The sequence below is a fragment of the Brienomyrus brachyistius genome, chromosome 16 (assembly GCF_023856365.1).
Source record: "Brienomyrus brachyistius isolate T26 chromosome 16, BBRACH_0.4, whole genome shotgun sequence".
Classification (NCBI taxonomy): domain Eukaryota; kingdom Metazoa; phylum Chordata; class Actinopteri; order Osteoglossiformes; family Mormyridae; genus Brienomyrus; species Brienomyrus brachyistius.
Genome location: NC_064548.1, coordinates 25,316,723 through 25,336,938, shown reverse-complemented (window position 1 = coordinate 25,336,938; position 20,216 = coordinate 25,316,723). Strand labels below are relative to the sequence as shown.

Here is a 20,216-nt window from a genome sequence, read left to right as displayed (position 1 = left end):
AATCAGATTCCACATTTCATCGTATTTCATGAGCTTGCAGTCATCATGCTAGTTCCTGGCTGCCTTCTCTCTGTATTCATTATTCTGTTGCATCATTCCTCAATGTGGCCCACCTGGTGCCCCCCCGTCCTGATCTAGCTCATCAGAAACTCTGGTTCCCATAAACCTTCGGTGCTGCAAGAAGATGAACAGTCTGAAGGTGACTGGGAAAGCCAGCGTATAACTGCTAATTGCGTTACTCATTAAAACAAAAAAATGGTTATTTGACGTCCTGGGGCCTGTTTCACAGGAGGATTTCCTCCTTAGCCGGATAGCTTGTTGGATTTAAGGTAATGTGAGCTAAGTGTAGGTGATGATGCCCATTTAGCCCAGACTACCTTAAATTTGACAAATTATCCGGCTAAGCAAGAAATCCAGCTTGGTAATATGGGTCCCTGCTCCAGTAAGCTTGTCAGGAAATGAGTTTAATTAGCCTTTATTAAAAATACCTTCGCAGCACGGTGAAGACGTCCTGTCATGAGTGCCCGCCAGTGCTCCTCTGTGACACACTGTGTAGCTCCTGCTCCAATGCTAACCTGCATTTGCCACAAAACCGTAATCGGCAGAATCGAAGTGTGCCTCACTCTGCCCCTAGCCTGTCACCCAGACCCATCACCCTAACACGTCACCCAGACCTGTAACCCTGGCCTGTCACCCTGACCCGTCAACCAGACCTGTCACCCTAACGCATCACCTTGGCCTGTCACCCTGGCCTGTCACCCTAACGCGTCACCCTGGCCTGTCATCCTGTCACCCTGACCTGTCAACCAGACCTGTCACCCTAATGCGTCACCCTGGCCTGTCACCCTAACGTCACCCAGGGCTGTCATCCTGTCACCCTGACCTGTCAACCAGACCTGTCACCCTAACGCGTCACCCTGGCCTGTCATCCTGTCACCCTGACCCGTCAACCAGACCTGTCACCCTAACGCATCACCTTGGCCTGTCACCCTAACGTCACCCAGGGCTGTCATCCTGTCACCCTGACCCGTAACCCTGACTCATCACCTAGGCTGTTCCCTTTAGCATCATTCTCCTCCCTGACACAGTCCCTCAGTACTGTTACAACCAGGCAGCACAGTCCTCCAGTGGAGGTCATTCTCAGAGCAGTGGGGTGTTCTCACCACATCAGCATTCCCGCAATTCTGTGGAAAGGTCAGGATAGGCCAGCAGGGGGCTTCGGTGCACGCCTTTCCGGGGGTGTCGGCGGTCTCAGAATGCAGCTGGGGCTCCTGCTGGAGACACATGCGGCCATAGAACCTTAAGAAAGCACCGGAAAAAGAAAAGGCTTTATGTAAGGCGACTGTTACGAGGGGCGTGTGCCCTGATGTTCCAGCAGGCAGTGAGGAGGGGAGGGGAGGGGAGGGGAGGGTCAGGATAAAAGGAGACACACTAGCGGGGGCAGCTGGGCTGAGCAACTCCAGGTTTCCCTGCTTTTCACAACAGTATCTATTACACATCCTGGTGATGCTGCCTTTTGAAGTGTATTGTTTTGGGTGACAGAGCTTGTGTGGCTGTTTGTGTTTCTCTAGCCTGAATGCTAATGTCCCCTATATATTTTTAATAGGTGTACAGGACTTTTAATGTTAATTCCTGCTGGGTATAGAGACCATGCTGGTAGCCATAGGCCATTTCGGTGAGGGCATTATGTGAAATCTGCCCATAGACTAGAAGGAGAACAGCTTCCAGACCAGGCAAAGAGAGACAGAGAATCACCTTGACTCCGGGGCCCCTGTCCAGTAGTGTGTGTGTGTGTGTGTGTGTGTGTGTGTGGGGGGGGGGGGGGGGGGGGGGGCAGGGGGGTTATGTCACGGCCAAAATGAGCAACATTTCAGCCATCGGTCACATTTTTATTTTGGTGGAGAAATGCAGTGGAAAGAAGAGCGGAGGTTAAGGGAGGGGCTGGAATCGGAGCAGAGACACAGCTGGACAGGAGTGAGGCAGCTCAGTGAGTCTCCAGGCAGCTCAGCCCTCCCCCGAATCGACAGCAGGGCCACGTCCGCACCACTCGCTGAAACAGGCCCTTGCGAGTACCTCGCCACTAGCGGGAGGCTAACTGGGGCTCGCTGTGCTCTCGGCTGCTTCTGTGACACGGTTTTTTTACTGTAAGCCCAGCGCTGAGCACCTCAGCAGTGCAGGTAAGTCATCTTTCACCAGTGTGCCAGTGATTCTCACAACAGGAACATCTTAGCATCACACACTGAGAGCTCAAAATCCCAAGGCACCGTTTTGCCCTGATGGTAAACGCAGCTTTTCTGAGAGACCTTAGCTTAATCCCCGCCCCCAAAAACTCCTTGCCCACCCCCATCCCCCCAAACTCTGGGATGGTTCGGCTGGAGATCACACAGGAACCATAAAACACACTTTGGCAGACTCGACACATTCGCCGGCCTGATCACACTGCTGAGGAATGCTGTGTACGTGTTTCTTCTCTCTCCAGTGGCCGGCTGAGCGATTCCAGACACCCAGCTGCTGGGGAGCCCAAACAAGCCCCCCCCCCCCCCCAACATACTTCCAAGGCACATATTCTGAGGCAGGGTGCACATTTCATTTCTCATAAAAGTATAGCTCCCTGAAATGCAGCATTCCTACCAGTAGCCCCCTTCCCAGTTACACACCACAAAAACACCTAAACATTTCCCGGTCTTTGTGTCTTAATTGACTAAAGTCTGTCCCCCGATTCAGCCGACAGACACGTGGATTTTCGTAACGTGAGAATTCTGGAATTTCTGCTTCGTTTCCTCCAGTTCACACACCCATTCCTGCCTTCCACTTATGGGGGGGTCGGCACCCCATCATCGGAGATGCCTCATCAAACCCCGGCAGAACTCTGTAATGTTCAGGTTTTTGTGGAATCAGCAGTTTGGTTCTGATCAAAGGTCATATCAGAGTTTCTGCTGAGACTCAGAGCAGAGACCCAGGCAGCCCCTTATCAGCTGATGAAATATGTCTGAATCCCAACTCTACTTCGGCTGCTTCTCACTGCGCTTCTGCTCATGCTGTGGTGCCCTCTAGTGGCTCAGTGCAATGCCGCAGGATCTCTCACTTAAGTGACATACTGTATAAGTCGCTCTGGCTGAGCTCCTCAATGTCCAAGCCAAACTTGCCAAATTAGCTGTCGATATAAGCGCAACAGCCATTTCACAAATCTCAACAAACACGTTCAGGGTCAGGAGAGAGCAAGTGAAGTGGTCCGGATGCAGACAAGGACAGCCTCATTTCTGCATAAATCAACCATAGTTAGTACAAAAATACTATGTGAACCTCTCAGACATAATCCTGATTGCTTGATCACCTGAGTAATTACTATTAAATAACTGACAGAATTCATGCAAGATGTTTCTGTAAGTTGTTGTGTTATGAACATTTTTATCCAAACTGAGAGATTAAATTTACACCACTTTATAATATAATTGCAGGACACAATTAGCAATATGTGTTAAAATTCCTTTAGGAGGAATATGTAAGTTTGCCTTGCGTGTATGCTGAAGTAGACTTTTGATTGTTGGTGCAGCTGCGTGTCTGTGAGCTCGAGAGAGACAGCGCCCTCTAATGGACTGGATTCCCTCTCTTTTCTCCAAGTCTGACTCCAATGCACCTCTTAAATGCAAAAGTGGCTTCTGAAAATGGTTCAAGGCACAAACCACATCTATCCTTAGACGCATATACTTCTTAGTTTTGGGCCAGCTGACTGGCAGAACGCCTGGAGAGGATGTGGAATGAGTTGAGGAGCAGTTTTCTTGGCGCTTTGTGTATGTAGATCAGTGGTCTGTGGGGAGGGAGCATGTAGCTGCTCTCAGCACCAACTCCATCACGCTCATCCCTGTGCATCCTATCTATTATTCATCTGTCATCTATTACTGTGGCTTCCTCTGCATACCAAATGACATTTTCCCATTTCTTGTCATCGCTTTGCCTCCCATCTCACACACGACAGTCTGGACAGTAGTGGAATGTCAGTGGCTGGGCTCGACTATCCCCGAATTAATTCACAATGTTGTTCTGCCTTGTCTCTGCTATTAGTTCAAGATTAATATTTTTGTTAAATTTGGTATTTTGGTTTTCATATTTTAGGCTCAGTGTTTCAGGTGCTAAATCTGCCTGAATTCTTTTCATTGCTCTGGATGTATGTGCAGGAGTTTCCATCATTTCCCCAGCGGTCTCTGGGGCTGTTCCCCAAAGCTCACTGCAGTACTGCAGCGCCCCCTGTCAGCAAGGGGAATAAGTCTTCCCAATCCCACTTCTCTAGTACCACGCAGCCAGGGGAATAGGAACTGCAATGTTATTTACATGTCATGTGCGCGAGAAATGAATTATTCTGAAGAATTTTGTGGAAAATTTGGAAATACAGCCCATTTACAATCTGAAAGGTCAGAAGGTTCTCTTTAAGGATGTGGGATTCATGCTGAAATCATGCTTATAAAAATAACGAAAGCAGGCCACCATCCTGATCCCCATTCTGTACAATAAGCAGTAAATGCTCATACACCCTTCTTTCATTACTGTGATGAAATTACCTCATTTTACAAGCATCATAAAAACTTTTTCCGCTGCTACTGAAATTAACTTTAATGAGAAAACATAAATTTGTTTACAAAATACACAATGAATTTGCTTTGATTAAAACTATCCATATTACAAATGTTAAATTGGCTTTGTACAGTTTGTGTTTTTACTACCAAAACACATTTATTTTCTTTTATATTGTCCTCGGTAAATAAAAATATATGCATCACTTTTTTTTGCCAGTCTGTTCAAAATTCCACAGCATCGCTTGACTGCCAATCAGCAATATCATTACAGTGTGAGACGTAAAACTGAATAACCAATAATAAGTGATAATAATGGTGCAAATTGCTTCATCATTGCATCAGTCAATCGTTCATGAACTGTTTCATTTGAAGTCCCTGTCTCTCAAATTTGATGTATTCTACAGTTTATAGTAACTTAAATATGCACATAATTCTTCCCAGTATAATCCTGGCTTCATATCTTTATCAGACGACTCTTCTGCTCCATTCATAATGCAGCCACCTCCTGCAGAAGCATCTACAGCCGTCGCATTCCAACTTTTTTTGACAGCCCCCTCCCCCAGAGCTCATATTTGTCCAGATCACCACCCCCTCCCCCCCACATACACACACCGAAACACACAAACAGGTATTCCAGAAATGCAGCGTCATATTTTCTGCTTAGCTGTTGCATTGGCCGTCGCATTTTCTTGTAACACCACTGCCGGCTGAATCTGTCTCCATGGCTCCTCCGAGGACGTCGGCATCAGCCAAGCAGCCGCCCCACGCTGACCCCACCCTGACCCCACCCTGACTTTTATTACCTAAGGCTACTAGTCACAACAGTTCAACATATTCAATATGTGGTGCCTGTCTGTTTCACACAATTTAATCATTTTACTTTGTTAGCATCATATAGTCTGTACAAGCATACAATGTCTTCACATCATTTTTAATATTTCTCAAGGTTGCTATTTTGAAATAGGTCTGTCCCCTTGTATTAAAATTCCCATACAGAACCCTGTAAAACCAGCTGTCGCTCGTGTACAGTCACTGGTAGTGAAAGGAGCTGGTGCATTTATTAATAATCATTAATAATCCCTAAATACATCTTCAGGCAAGAATGCCAGGCAGGTATTCCCAATAACGGGTTCAGGTTTAAACCTCAACTCCGCGGTGAAATTAGCTTTATATTTAGTTTTTCAGCTGTAATATCTTTCAACAAAAGCAATTCCAGAATTCTTTGTACTACATATATTGATTTATTATTAGTAGTAGTCATAGTAACAGCCCTAGTAGTAGGTCTTGAGCATTGAAGCACTAGCTTTTGTTCTTCATCTGCGTTGGGCTAAATGCAAAGTTGTTACTAATTAAAAAGCAGCCAACTACTTGTCAATGAACTTTTTAAATCAGAACAGCTCCTTTACAACTATAATTTGGATTTCAACTAATTACTTATTTGAAATGAATGTTTTATTTAAAGCAATGTTTTAATGATTAAGATATTTTGCAGGAATGCCAACTCTAATGCATCTGATATGCTCTCAGTCAGGCGAGCAATCTATACGTTCCCATTATAAGCCTACAATTGAATACATTTAAAGCGTTGGGGGAGTGTGCAACCTGTACATAATATTTACAAGGTACTAACACTGTTACACACATACACATGTGTATGCAGCTGACCAAAGTTATAGCTACCCTGATTTTAGTAAACAAATAAACTAGTGATTTTTATTATAAAACCAATACAATTGCAATATTTTCTTAATTAAGCAAGCTTCCCAAGAGTTTCTATGTATAAACAATTTAATATATATTTTACCTATATTATTTATTAACAGAAGCTTACATCCCGGTAATCAATGATTTGGATACCGTCCACTGCGCAGCACTTAAGTAACTTTACAATACCTGCATTCATATTTTCGGACGGAAAACAAACAAAATAGTGACTAAATAATTTTCAGCACGTACTGTCTCTAGTTTTTATTCCATTTTCATATTGGTTACTTGTAGTATAATTCATTTTTAAAATCTTAATGTTTGTGAACTGTTTATATTTCGGGTAGGTGGTCCTCATACAAAGTATGAAGCATCCGTTAGTTCTAACAAACTGCACAATATCTTGTCGGCAAAAAAATGCAACAAGTATTTTATTCGCTATGCAAAGCGCATGCCTGCAGTAGGAGACAGCGCTATAAACGGCATGGCTGCAGCTAAGGGCTGCCGTCCCGCTATCCCGTAACTTTCGACGTGTCAATCTCCCGCGCTTTCTGTCGCTATATTTTGACATGACGTCATCTCCTTTTCCAAATGCCCGCCCACACCGTTTTACGCGCGCATCGGACGCACAATGCGATTCAGCGAAGTTCTTGTCGCCGTCGTTCGTGACATCCAATCGAAATAGACCGTCCTGCGGCCAGCTTGCCCAATGGCAAATTAATGTGTTAAGTACGGTGGCTGCTGGCCAATCATACAGTTGAGTCTTGGTTGCGGACCCAATGTATATAGAGATGGTTTAGGGAGTCTACCAATCAGAGCGAAGGGGTCCTCTTGCGTGTAGTGTGAAAGGTCGTCACGGCCACCGGCTTTTACCTTCCCCTCATCCGCCAGCCGCCTTTCCCTCTTTTGGATTTCGCAGCAATGGCGGAGCAACAGCAGTTCCATCTCTTACTGGGCAACCTGATGAGCCCCGACAACGGCATCAGGAAGCAGTCGGAGGTACGTGGCTGTCGGTGGGAGGCCTTCGGGGTGCCGCTGGGCGCGCGAAAGCGGGGGCTGTTATTCAGCGCGGTGGCGCCGCTCGCAGCACGGCGGCGGCCCGATTCGGCCCAGCCCACGTGTGAAGCGAAGCCGATGGCGGATCCGGGGCTGCGTGACCGCGCGGGCTCCGCGAGAACGTGCTGCGCGACGCGGAGCCGCGGCAGCCGCCGGGCCATGAGCTGCGGCAAATGACCGTCCGCCCAGTGCTTTTATTTTTATTAAGAACTCCGCCACCCCGAAGCTCACGCTGGCTTTTCAGTGTGCTGTCGCTAACATGCTAGCGCCGCCCGGCTACCCCGCTAATCGGCGGCTGCGCTCTAACGCAGCCGCAAAGTTAAAAAGCGCCGATTAACTTAGCGGGCCGCCGCTTTACTCGCGCGGCCGGATCTTCCCAGCAGAGCCACCGCGGCTCGGTCAGCCCTATTGTGACTTAAAATATTGTGGAACTTTTAGTAAAAGTTCGATGCCGTCACGGTGCTGGGGGGTGTGAGGTCCTTATGAGCGCCGTGTAACAGCGCTTAGGGGAGAGACGAGGCATTTTTATTCCTGCTAGGCGGGGTGACCGTCATAAATCCATGTAAGCGTGCACATTTAGGAAGGCTTGCTCGATGATTGTTGTTTTATTTGCTGGCCTTGCGGGATGGTTTGTACAGGCGTCCTGTCAGCAGATGCCCGGGGTGACCCTTGCCCCACGGTCAGCACATTCCCTGCCGTAGACAATGACGGGCCGCAGCGATAATGCCGGGCCAGATCCTCTCATCAGGCACGGATGAGGGTTCCTCCTGTCAGGAACGTAACCCCCCCACCCTTTTGTCTGGTTTGAGCTGGGATCCCTCATTTCATAATTCTAAGGAAGAGTAATGTGCCCGTTACACCCAATGGACATTCTGTATGCATGCTCTCTTGCTGATGTGTGGGATGCTGACCTTCAGTGATGGGGAAATGGTCGTGTTTTCAAGATGGTTTTCAAATGAGATTGTATGTTTCATCCTAGAGAATACTACATGAACTTGGAGATTCTGGGGGTAGTACACTATGTATCTTACAAGTGTGGTCATATAAGTGATGTTGTGGGGGGGACCAGTTTTGATGGAAAGCAGGCCACTGTTTGGTGTTTATTGACCATGTGACTAGCAGCTGAACGTATTCCAGGCCTCTCATCCTGCCACAGATCTTACATTCTTGACATCTTGCGTGTAATGAGTCAGAAGACCAAATATGAGCAGTTTGGGGGGGTGGGGAGGTGGAAAGGTTGCCTTTGTAGCAGATGTTCAGAGGATGCAGGTCTTATCCATCTCATTGATGTAAAGATAAATAAATAGCCTGGTACCTTAACAAGTAAAAGGTCATTCTGAAGTTCTCGCTGTCGGGTGTTTCCCAAGTGCAGTCATGGCTGTAACGTGTTGGTCGAAGCCCAAGGAGTGATGGGCTTTAACTCTTGCAGAACGTCCTGTCGTGTGACAGGAAATGGCTGAGACCAGCGTCGCTTAACTGTCTTATCTCGTGCAGGAGACATACGACAACATACCTGGTCAGACAAAGATCACCTTCCTGCTACAGGCCGTCCGCGATGCATCTGCCACAGAGGAGGTGAGTGACTCCTGTCCCCTTCTGGAGTCGGAAGGTTTGGAGTGCCGTCGTGCATATGGCAGATTCTGCAGGCACTTGGTTTGGGGACACTAGGCAGCGTTTGATGTGTCACGGCTGTTCGAAGGCTGAGCTGCGCACGCTGAGGCGTGCCCCTTCATCCCGCAGCCTATTTAAGCAGGCGTTTCAGGTCTTTCTGCGACCCTCCCTTACTCTACTGTACCCCCCTGGGAGGTGGGCTAAGGCAGTGGGGGCAGCTTAGTTACTGTAAGAGGCTGGTGTGAATTTTGTCCAAAGCCACATACAAATGAGGGCAGCTTAAGGTCAGAAGGCAGGATCATGAAACGTACTGGCAGGTGGGAGCTTAAGTGCCCAGCAGTGACATTATGTTGGCAACCTTGGGATTTGAACCCAAGAACTGCTGTACACTACACTGATTGCTAACCTGCTGGGCTCTGGCTTCCTATTGGTGGATAGTAGATGTTCGCATAATTTGGTTATGGCCCTAATATCATGAGCAGGCAGGAACGTCTTGTCACTGTTTTGTCGCCAGTCCCGTTGCACTGAAGTTTAAGTAACATATTGCTCCCACTGGCAGTGACCATATCCAGCAGAAGATGCCTGGGACTCCTGTGCCTTTCCTCCACTGGAGGTTCCTGCTCCCAGCGGCTGACCTGCTACTCTTTCTTGTGCTCAGTGATTCTATACAGCCTCCTGTGTTGCTCCTGTGACTTCAGATATTTTTAGCGTGCTCTGCTCTCATTTTCCTGCCTCTGACTTCAGGCGGCTGTCCTCCGGTTACCTGAGTTTGTCGCCTTTCATGTGGTTTTAATGGCGAAACGTGTGTCATCGTCCATCCCCCCCCCGTCTGCCCCAACATTCAGGTCAAGCAGATGGCAGCGGTGCTGTTGAGGAGGCTACTATCGTCATCATTCGACGAGATCTATCCCTCCCTGCCACCGGACATGCAGACGGCCATTAAGAGCGAGCTGCTGGTCGGCATCCAGGCCGAGGGCTCTCCCGCGATCCGCAAGAAGGTGTGCGACATCGCAGCAGAGCTCGCCCGCAACCTCATCGGTAGGAGCACTCGTACGCGCCCCCAAGACCACCCTCTTACTGCATCCGAATCCGTTGCCTTTGTTTTGTTCATCCTGTGAAGTTCCTGGTTGGTAGTAACCTGGATTTGATGAAATCTCAGCACAGTCCCGCTGTGCTGCCTTGCTCACGGGTACCTAAATCGGCTCGTTCAGTAAGCAGGTTCCCGCTGTGGATGTGGGTCCGCTCTTAATCACCGCCTGTTGCCCAAGCAACTAAAATGTAAGACGCTCAAAACTTTTGCTGCTTCAGATGATGATGGGAACAACCAGTGGCCCGAAATTCTAAAGTTCCTGTTCGAGGCCGTCAACTCGCCGGACCTTGGCCTGCGAGAATCTGCTCTGCACATCTTCTGGTGAGCCTGGTCCGCACTCTAGAGCCCTTTTGCGTTTTGCCTTCGCCGGAAAAAAATAATTCTGTTAAAATATGGAGTGTCGTTATGCAGATTTGCAGGAGTGTGCTGTGACACTTTCATGCCAGCCAGCTGTCCGTGGCGCGGGGGTGCCCTTTGCCGTCAGGGCTGCATGGCTTTGGCACTCCACCCCCAGCTTACTCGATGGGCTCCCTTTCCTTTTTCCTTCCCTAATAGGAACTTCCCAGGAATATTTGGCAACCAGCAGCAGCACTACCTGGAGGTGATCAAGCGTATGCTGGTGCAGTGCATGCAGGACCAGGAGAACCCGACGGTGAGATCCTGCCTGACACACTGGGCTACTGCATACTACACCAGGCTGGATCTTTGAGCCATCAGGGGTCTTGGTGTAGGTGTCGTGTTGGTCCTCGCATCCCAGTGCTGCTGGACATTAACTCCGGGACACTACAAGCGTGCCTGGCTTGGGGGCTCCAGTCCCCCCCTCCCCAAATTCCATTAGAGGGGAAAAGGACAGACGTCTTTTCATTGTCTGTTTTCGATATGTATGGGAACTGGCCGCAGTCTCGAATGTCAGCCATTTTATCCTACTCTGCCTGTTTGAAGGACATGGGCATCGCATTCCTGGTGGCTGCATGTGAGAATTCACTGTGGGATGACTGTTCCTCCGGGGGCTGCAGAGAGCATGCAGTGTGCCTCCTATTGATGAAACCAGCATAGCGAGTTCGGCCGTATCAGGCTGTCTGAGCCGTATTTCACAAGGACCCTTGAGGTTTTTTTTTTTTTTTTTGCTGGGGGTGGTAACATTTCTGAGTCTTTACTCTTCTCCACCACATTTTTGTAGCTGCTCCTCGTCCGACACCCTGAGTGACTGTATATGTGCTGCACTGAGCTGTAATGTGTGCCGTTCAGAATCACTCTGCTAATCCATCTGCCCTGCTCCTTAGATCCGCACCTTGGCTGCCCGAGCCGCAGCCTCCTTCGTCCTCTCCAACGAGAATAACTCGGCCTTGCTCAAGCACTTCTCTGACCTTCTCCCTGGCGTCCTTCAGGTGTGACCGCGCCGGATTCGCTTCTGTCTGCTTATACCTGTTTCTGATGCATGGTCATTTTTGTTCCTTGTAGATTGGTGTGGGACCATCTAGCGCGTCTACAGCCTAAATGTTTGCCTGTCTGTCCACAGGCAGTGAACGAGTCGTGCTACCGGGGAGACGACTCTGTGCTCAAGTCCTTAGTGGAGATTGCGGACACGGCTCCCAAGTACCTGAGACCCAACTTGGAGGCCACACTGCAGCTCAGCCTGAAGGTAAGGGGGTCAGATCCCAGGTCACTCAACCAAGCTGCTCTTGGTAGATGGATTGTCTGGGTGCCTTTACCAGCTGCCTTTGAGGGGCATGTTGTTCAGCTCCTGTCATCTATGTTTTTATTTATTTGTTTATCTTGCAGCTCTGTGCCGACACTAGCCTGAGCAACATGCAGAGGCAGCTGGCCTTGGAGGTCATCGTCACGCTCTCGGAGACGGCCGCCGCCATGCTCCGAAAGCACACCAGCATTGTGGCTCAGAGCGGTAAGAAGGCATTCTGGTAAACGCCCGTCCCTAGCGAAGGGCTGGGCCGAGATCCACGCCTTCCGATGATGGCCATGTACGCTGCGTAAGCCTGTCACTCTGAAATGGCGGAACTTAAACGCTTCCATGAATTGAAGTGAATGTAAACTCAAATTGGAACTTTCAATAAATGGCGCAGTAATAATTATGTAAGTGTGGTAGTGATTGACAGGCAGCTTTGCCTGTTCAGGTTGACTCAGATCAGCTTTGTTCTGTTGGAATGGAGTTTCCTGGCTTTAGGGTTTACTTAAGCTGTACAGGTTATTACAATGGTTATTTACAGCTATTAATAGTTTATTACTGTCCTTTTAATGGGGGGGGGGGGGGACCTCACCCTTTCAACCTGTTTGTTTGAAGTGAACATGTGGCCGATGCGTTTTCTACATTGAAGTTCACTGTGCTTTTTGTAAACGAGCTGTATTGCAGTTTAGGGTGCGGTTGCCCGTGCGTTTGTTCAGACATGGTGCCACCAAAACGCATCACACGGGCATTTAGTGCATCAGAACATCGGTGTGTAACTCAGGATTGCTTTTCTCACTGATGCTAGAAAAATAAAGGATGGTATTGGTATTTTGTGACATCTGCTGGGAAACTGTAAATGCTTAGTTTTCAATAATGGGTCTGCAGAAAATCTTTCCTTTTCAATTTCTCTTTCCCTCATGGCCCGTTGGCAGTTAGGCTACTTCTAGATGTGTTTTGCTGAGGCTTCTGTGGAAGCTGCGTACCATTGATGGTCAGGAATGTCAGATTAACATTCCTAAGGGCAGTGGGTGTCGCAGCTGCAAAGCCGTGCATTATCAGAGTTCTGTGTTGAATCGGGTGAACTCTGGGAGCCGCACTTCCGTTTTCAGTGCGAGCGGCATAGTTGCACTGTCATCGGCAGCGTTTAATGGGGCCTTGCAGCCACGAAACTAGATCTTGTTCATTCCTCTGCTGGGTCTCTCCCTTTGGGTCTGGTTAGGGTTAGGGCTTCCTCTGCTGCCCCCTGGAGGATGGGCTCCCCCTTTGGGTCTGGTTAGGGTTAGGGCTTCCTCTGCTGCCCCCTGCAGGATGGGCTCCCCCTTTGAGTCTGGTTAGGGTTAGGGCTTCTCTGCTGCCCCCTGGAGGATGGGCTCCCCCTTTGGGTCTGGTTAGGGTTAGGGCTTCCTCTGCTGCCCCCTGGAGGATGGGCTCCCCCTTTGGGTCTGGTTCCTCCCAAGGTTTCTTCCTCCTTCCTAATGTAAGAATCTCTCTGAATGTTTGACCTTATGGTGTCAGTCTTGTGGGCTACAATAGCTGCTGGTTAATGTCACCTCTTTGACTGTTTTTTATATATATATAATTTTTTTATTTATTTTTTTTTTTTTTTTGCACACATCACCAGTCCCGCAGATGCTGGCCATGATGGTGGATTTGGAGGATGATGAGGAATGGGCAATGGCAGACGAACTGGAGGATGACGATTTTGACAGGTACAGAACACAAACGACACCTATGGTCTGTATTCTCACTGGTATCTCATGGCTTTTAATTGTATGGACCGTACTCTGTCGCGAATGGGGGTGTGATGCAGGGCCACTGCTGTAGTGCAGCCCGCATAGCGTGTGAATGCAGTGGGTATATTACTGAGCGCAGATTACCGCTGTTTACCATGATGCACACTGTCTTGTGCGCAGCAATGCTGTGGCTGGTGAGAGCGCCCTGGATCGCATCGCTTGCGGCCTCGGCGGGAAGATCGTGCTCCCAATGATCAAGCAGCACATTATGCAGATGCTGCAGAATCGTAAGTTTACATCCTTGCCAGTTGCAGCGCAGGGTGATGTCTAGCCTGGTTTCACGTTTAAATGCTTGGGCAGCATCGGAAGATCAGAGCAGAGTGCACAGTGACGTATTTCCTAGCTACAGACCTGGTTGGAGGTCAGTAGTGGTCAGGCAGTGCTGATCTTGATCTCTTGCCGTTCCCTTGGAGCAGCTGACTGGAAGTACCGCCATGCTGGCCTCATGGCCCTCTCGGCAATAGGGGAGGGCTGCCACCAGCAGATGGAATCCATCCTTAACGAGATCGTCAGCTTTGTGCTTCTCTTCTGTCAGGATCCTGTGAGTAATTAGTCCCATCCCACCATTCGCTGTGACGTTTTCCGGAAGCCCAGGAGATGTGGGTGCTTACTTCTCTTTTCTTCAGCATCCCCGGGTCCGTTATGCTGCCTGCAATGCTATCGGACAGATGGCCACAGACTTTGCCCCAACCTTCCAGAAGAAGTTTCACGATAAGGTATCCTGCTGAAGATCTACAGAGGAATGACCTACTTCCGAGCGGTCTGCCTGACTGTCCGTCTCTCCCCCCCCCACCCAGGTCATCTCGGCCCTGCTTCAGACCATGGAGGATCAGTCCAACCCACGTGTGCAGGCCCACGCAGCAGCTGCCCTCATCAACTTCACAGAAGACTGCCCCAAGTCGCTACTTGTTCCTTATCTAGACAACCTGGTGCAGCACCTTCACACTATCATGGTCGCCAAACTGCAGGAGGTACTTTGCCTTTGGAGTCGACATGATGTTGAATGTTAACTACCCAAGTATCCCAAGATGCCTTTATTTCAGGCTTCCGATTTTGGTCGCAGTGGCGGTCATAAGAGGTGTGTCGTCACAATGACTTGTACTCCAGGGAATCTCATCAGGTGAAAATTGACATTGAAGCTCCGTTGCGAGCCATAACATGGCTCTTGTCCCCCATTGCCGTAGCTGATCCAGAAAGGCACCAAGCTGGTACTGGAGCAGGTGGTGACGTCCATCGCGTCTGTGGCCGACACGGCGGAGGAGAAATTCGTGCCGTACTACGACCTTTTCATGCCCTCACTGAGACACATCGTTGAAAACGCCGTGCAGAAGGAGTTGCGTTTGCTGAGAGGGAAAACCATCGAGTGCATCAGCCTTATCGGACTGGCTGTGGGCAAGGATAAGGTACCGCCGCCTTCCCATGATGCCTTGCACTGGCTTCTGTAGGGATTTCTTGTGTGGCTGACCTCAAATTCCACTCATACTGATGTCTGACAATGGTACTGGTTTTTGATCGCTAGTATAATGCAGTGTGTGTGGTGCTAATTCTGCATGCTAACCACCCAAAACGAGAAGTGAGTGCATTTGAGCTCCTAATGGAGCACTGCTCTCCCCCGAATGGCTGCAGTTCATGCCTGACGCCGCAGCAGTCATGCAGCTGCTTCTGAAGACCCAGACAGATTTCAACGACTTGGAAGATGATGACCCACAGGTTAGGGGTGCCTGGGAGTTACTGGGTTGGGCTCTCTTGGAGGCCTTCTTGCCTCTAACCACCTTTTTGGTGTTCTCAGATTTCATACATGATCTCGGCATGGGCCAGAATGTGCAAGATCCTCGGGAAGGAGTTCCAGCAGTATCTCCCTGTGGTCATGGGTCCCCTCATGAAGACGGCTTCCATCAAGCCTGAGGTGGCCCTTCTAGACAGTATGTGTCTATTCAGTGTCTTGCGTTCTGCATACCTTATAATATTAATTCTGGTGGAATGGGTGTGTGAATTTGTTTGTCTCGTACATTTAATGTATGTACCTCAGCTGGTATGAGCTGTTTGGTTCATCCATATTTCAGCCCAGGATATGGAGAACATGAGTGAGGATGATGGGTGGGAGTTTGTCAACCTTGGTGACCAGCAAAGCTTTGGCATAAAGACTGCAGGATTGGAGGAGAAGGCCACAGCCTGCCAGATGCTGGTGAGCATTATGGGATTTCATTCAGGCTTTGGGTTCCAGCTAAGTTTCTGCAATAAGACTTTCCTCCTATACTCAGTATTTTTACAAAAAGGAAACCTTTGTACGTTTGGTTAATAAATGTAAGTCGCAAATTTTTGCTTCCAGTCTTCATAAATGGACATCACTCCTTATGAAGCCTGTTTGCTTTTGAGTACTGCTCCTAATCTCAGCTTTTGCTCCCTTCTAGGTGTGTTATGCTAAAGAGCTGAAAGAAGGTTTTGTAGAATACACGGAGCAGGTTGTGAAAATGATGGTCCCACTGCTGAAGTTCTACTTCCACGATGATATCCTTTCCAGAGCATCCCTTTTTATTTAATTTTTGTTTGACCATATTTAGCTCTCTGCCCAGGAGAGAAACTACTTACTGTAGTGAACTCCTAGCTGTTATGCCTGACTGTTAGTTCTATGTAGCCGTACCCGGCTGGATGTTAGGTCTCCGGTCTTTAGTGACCCATGAACTGGAGCTGGTTGAGTTCCTTGACTGTACGACACGTGTGCGAGTAGCGGCGGCGGAGTCCATGCCCCTTTTACTGGAGTGTGCGCGTGTCAGGGGACCTGAATACCTCACCCAGATGTGGCACTTCATGTGTGATGCCCTTATCAAGGCCATTGGCACAGAACCAGACTCTGACGTCCTGTCTGAGATCATGCATTCTTTTGCCAAGGTAGGTTGGGATCTCATTCATTGAAGTACAGCGTGTAGACCGATCTTCTAGAAGTGACTGTCCTTGTTCTTTGGCATCCATTTGTCTCAAGTTCAGGTCCATAAAGTACTAATCCAGACCCAAGTTTTGTTTCAACCAACAAGCTGAGTCTCTGACTTTTGCTGGTTGGTTGAAACAAAACCTTGGTCTGGATTTGTTCTTCATGGACCTGAACTCGCCACGTCTGGCTGGTGGTGTAGTGGTTGTGAGCATAGCCTCCTGGTTGAAGTACTTTTGATCCTAGCTATAGATATTACCCGTTGCTGCTCAAAAGGTTGCTAAGCAGTAATTTGGATTTCATGGAAGTGTGGTAATGGCTGCTGACCTAGTCCATCCCATCGCCTCTTCAGTGCATTGAACTGATGGGAGATGGCTGTCTTAACAATGAGCACTTTGAAGAGCTGGGTGGCATCCTGAAGGGCAAGCTGGAGGAGCACTTCAAGAACCAGGAGCTTAGACAAGGTGAGCCTTGGTCAGTGAAGGTCCATCGAACCTGTGCTCGTGCTCTTCACTGACGTTTTCTGTCCCCTTCAGCCAAGCGGCAGGATGAAGATTATGATGAACAGGTAGAAGAAACCCTACAAGATGAGGTAAATGTAGCTGCCATCAAGACTGGGGCGCAGTTCTGTCAAAGTAGGGTACTGGCTTTGGACCTAGCGACTTAAAGTATGCCGGTCTACTTTTTCATGGGTAAAGAGCCGGCCTTTGTAAACTCCTGCATGTATTTGTGTTTTGGCCTAGTTAAATAGATTTATCTCCCCTCCAGGATGAAAATGACGTGTACATCCTAACAAAGGTGTCCGACATCCTGCACTCGGTGTTCAGTAGTTACAAAGAGAAGGTTCTGCCCTGGTTTGAGCAGCTCCTACAGCTCATAGTCAACCTTATTGTGAGTACTTGATCCATTGGATTCAAACTCGCAGTTGACTTCACATGAATACCAACGCCAGGCCTGGCAGGGTGTTTATCAGCAATTTTAAGAATCCGCTTCCTGTTCTACAGTGTCCACACAGGCCCTGGGCCGACCGGCAGTGGGGGCTCTGCATATTCGACGATGTGGTGGAGCACTGCAGCCCCTCGTCCTTCAAGTATGCAGACTACTTCCTGCAGCCCATGCTCCAGTCGCTGTGTGACCCCAGTCCTGAGGTGCGGCAGGCAGCCGCTTATGGGGTAGGCGTCATGGCACAGTTTGGCGGGGAGAACTACAGGCCCTTCTGCACAGGTACTGATCCCAGGTCCCCTTTTAGAGCTGCTCAGTGTGGTGGTTAGGAGGATGTCTTGTATAGGCATTTCATTTATGTCCTCACAATATTGGAACCAGCTGTGGTTCACACTGATGCTGTGGCTAATGCTAACTAGATTGTCTTTTGTTGACCAGAGGCCATTCCTCTGCTGGTGGGTGTGATCCAGGCAGCCACCTCGAAGGCCAAAGAAAACGTCAATGCCACGGAGAACTGTATCTCCGCTGTTGGCAAGGTAATGAAGTACAGACCGGAGTGTGTCAACGTCAATGAGATCCTGCCTCATTGGCTGTCTTGGCTGCCACTCAACGAAGACAAAGAGGAAGCTGTGCACACCTTCAACTTCCTGTGTGACCTCATTGAAAGGTCGGTGGTCTCTCTCGCTTTCCCTTCCTGTTGAACCGCATGATTGAGCTTTGGGGTCGCTGATCAAACTTGCTTTGTTTCTCCGTAGCAACAATCCGATCATCCTCGGACCTGACAACTCAAATCTTCCCAAGATATTCTCTATCATCGCGGACGGCATCGTCAGCGAGTCAATCAAACGTGAAGATGGGTGTAGCAAACGGCTGGCAAATGTCATCCGTCAAGTACAGGTCAGCACTCATCTTGGCTGTGTTGAAAGCCCATAATCTGTAAGGACAGATCTTGGGTAAACTGTGGCTCTTTCGCCCCCTAGGTGTCCGGAGGACTGTGGACAGAATGTGTATCGACACTGAATGAAACGCAGCAGAAGGCTATTCAGGACCTGCTCAACGCTGCTTGAAAAATCTGCTGCCATCTAAACATGGACATCCTAGCTCCCGACGATCCTCTCCACTCCTCCATGGCGCTCCTTCCTTTCCCGAGCAATGAACTGTAGCATGCGTGGATTTGCCGTGCAGCGAGCTCCCCCCCAGCCTGCTGTGGGCTCTGGGTCCGTGCTTGTCGCTTTGAGGTCCCCCAAAGGACCCCAAGACACAAGCACCCAGCAGTACTGACACTTTAGAGTATTTTTGTATTGGAGCGGCGCCCTCATTCGGTGAAAGGGAAAGAACCTGTCATCCATTTTACAGTTAGGTATAATGAATTTCTAGTATTTGGATTTCTCTCTCCTTCCAGATCAGTTATGTAGGTGTGCATTGTAACAGCCTGATGCGTTTCTGTTCACCTAGTGTAATCTGTACTAAACTGCGTTGCGGTAGAGAGCTGCTTGTCTCCGGTTTCACAGGAATGGTTTGAGGACCTTCTAGAAGTGCGCGTGTGTGGTTTGGGGGACAGCCGCCACCGATGTCACATTGGCTCCCCCCAATTTTGTTTTTCTTAAGACCAGCGCAGATGCTTTGTGACCAGCTGCTGATGGCAGAGGCTGCCTGGACAGCCCTCTAACGCATTGTAAAATGTAATGGCATGTGACAGTAGCTCATTCAGTTCTCCTTGAAATAAACAGTGATGGGAAAACAGCTGACTGGTTTGGAGATTTGATCTTGAACTAAAACGTTGTTAGGTTTTTTTTTGGGGGGGCAGCTGGTTTTGGCTGTATAAATTGACTTTTTACATGTAGTTTCATAGCGAATTGGCTAACGTCTACACAAAGACGCAGTTTGTGATCGTGATTTTCAGCAAGGTTACGGAGTAAACTTATTTGTAAATGCGAAACGAAGTGCTGCTTCCTCTCTTCAGCTTTCACAGAAGTGCAGGCTTTGCAGCAGTGATTGAAATTTTTGACGGGTCACTTGGGTGGTTCTTTGCCATAATACCTCAACTAGCATATCAAAGTGATTATGCGGCAATTAATATTTCCACCGCAGTAGTGGTATTTGCTCATTGTCCAGACTGAGGCCGGGGGCTGAAGATGAATAGGGACACCACGTGATTATTCTCCTACAAGCAAGGCTGCCCTTTACCCGTCACATTCTCTGGGACAGGCACAAACCCATGTGGCCACCTGACCACTGCTACTTTATCTGACACTGATCGCTTCCGGGTAAAGTCGCTAGCAATAGTTAGAAGGGGCGAATCCCAATGAGGGGCGTTCTTATAAAAACAGGAACGCCCACCGTCCTTTTCATTGATTCTTGTGCCGTTGCTTTTAACCCGAAAGCCCCCACCGGGAACCAAATATCCCCGGGGGCTTGATGCTTTGCTTTTTATGTATTAAAACCTTTGTCTCATGAGACACAAAGAATAGCTCTCATTTGCCTACGGTGCCGCTACTGCTTAACTTTTGTTGAATACTATTCGCAGCATGTGGCCACTACTGCTTAACTTGACTGTCGTTAGTATGTTTTTGACAGCGGATGCGGTACGTCTAGAGCAGCCGTACTGTGCAGGACGGGGACACGAAGACGAGGATTATGATCCCATGAACTGGACATTTAAAAAACACAGGCTACTGCGGAGGTGCCCATTCCTGCTTCTCGAGCACTTCAACATTATGATCAGGTGTGGTAGATTACAATTAGTACAAAACTCTAAATTATTCCATACATCCATAAAACAGACAACCGAGAAGTGTACTGTAGTTGACAAGGTTATATATTGTGGCAGCAGGCAGAC

General features: G+C 48.7%; 1 protein-coding gene across 1 annotated transcript; it reads left to right on the top strand.

Annotated features, from left to right (window-relative positions):
• The first annotated feature begins 6,993 nt into the window (after positions 1 to 6,993).
• Positions 6,994 to 19,120, top strand: kpnb3 (karyopherin (importin) beta 3). Its single transcript, XM_048978833.1, has 26 exons — positions 6,994 to 7,274; positions 8,826 to 8,906; positions 9,788 to 9,980; positions 10,251 to 10,353; positions 10,588 to 10,684; positions 11,316 to 11,420; positions 11,552 to 11,674; positions 11,815 to 11,935; positions 13,338 to 13,425; positions 13,630 to 13,736; positions 13,926 to 14,050; positions 14,136 to 14,225; positions 14,307 to 14,480; positions 14,694 to 14,912; positions 15,136 to 15,219; positions 15,299 to 15,431; positions 15,573 to 15,694; positions 15,921 to 16,017; positions 16,226 to 16,398; positions 16,788 to 16,899; positions 16,972 to 17,027; positions 17,204 to 17,326; positions 17,440 to 17,659; positions 17,816 to 18,044; positions 18,133 to 18,274; positions 18,358 to 19,120. Exons 1-26 carry the CDS (start codon positions 7,197 to 7,199, stop codon positions 18,442 to 18,444), a joined length of 3,282 nt encoding a protein of 1,093 aa, XP_048834790.1. The 5' UTR covers positions 6,994 to 7,196; the 3' UTR covers positions 18,445 to 19,120.
• The last annotated feature ends 1,096 nt before the right edge of the window (positions 19,121 to 20,216 follow it).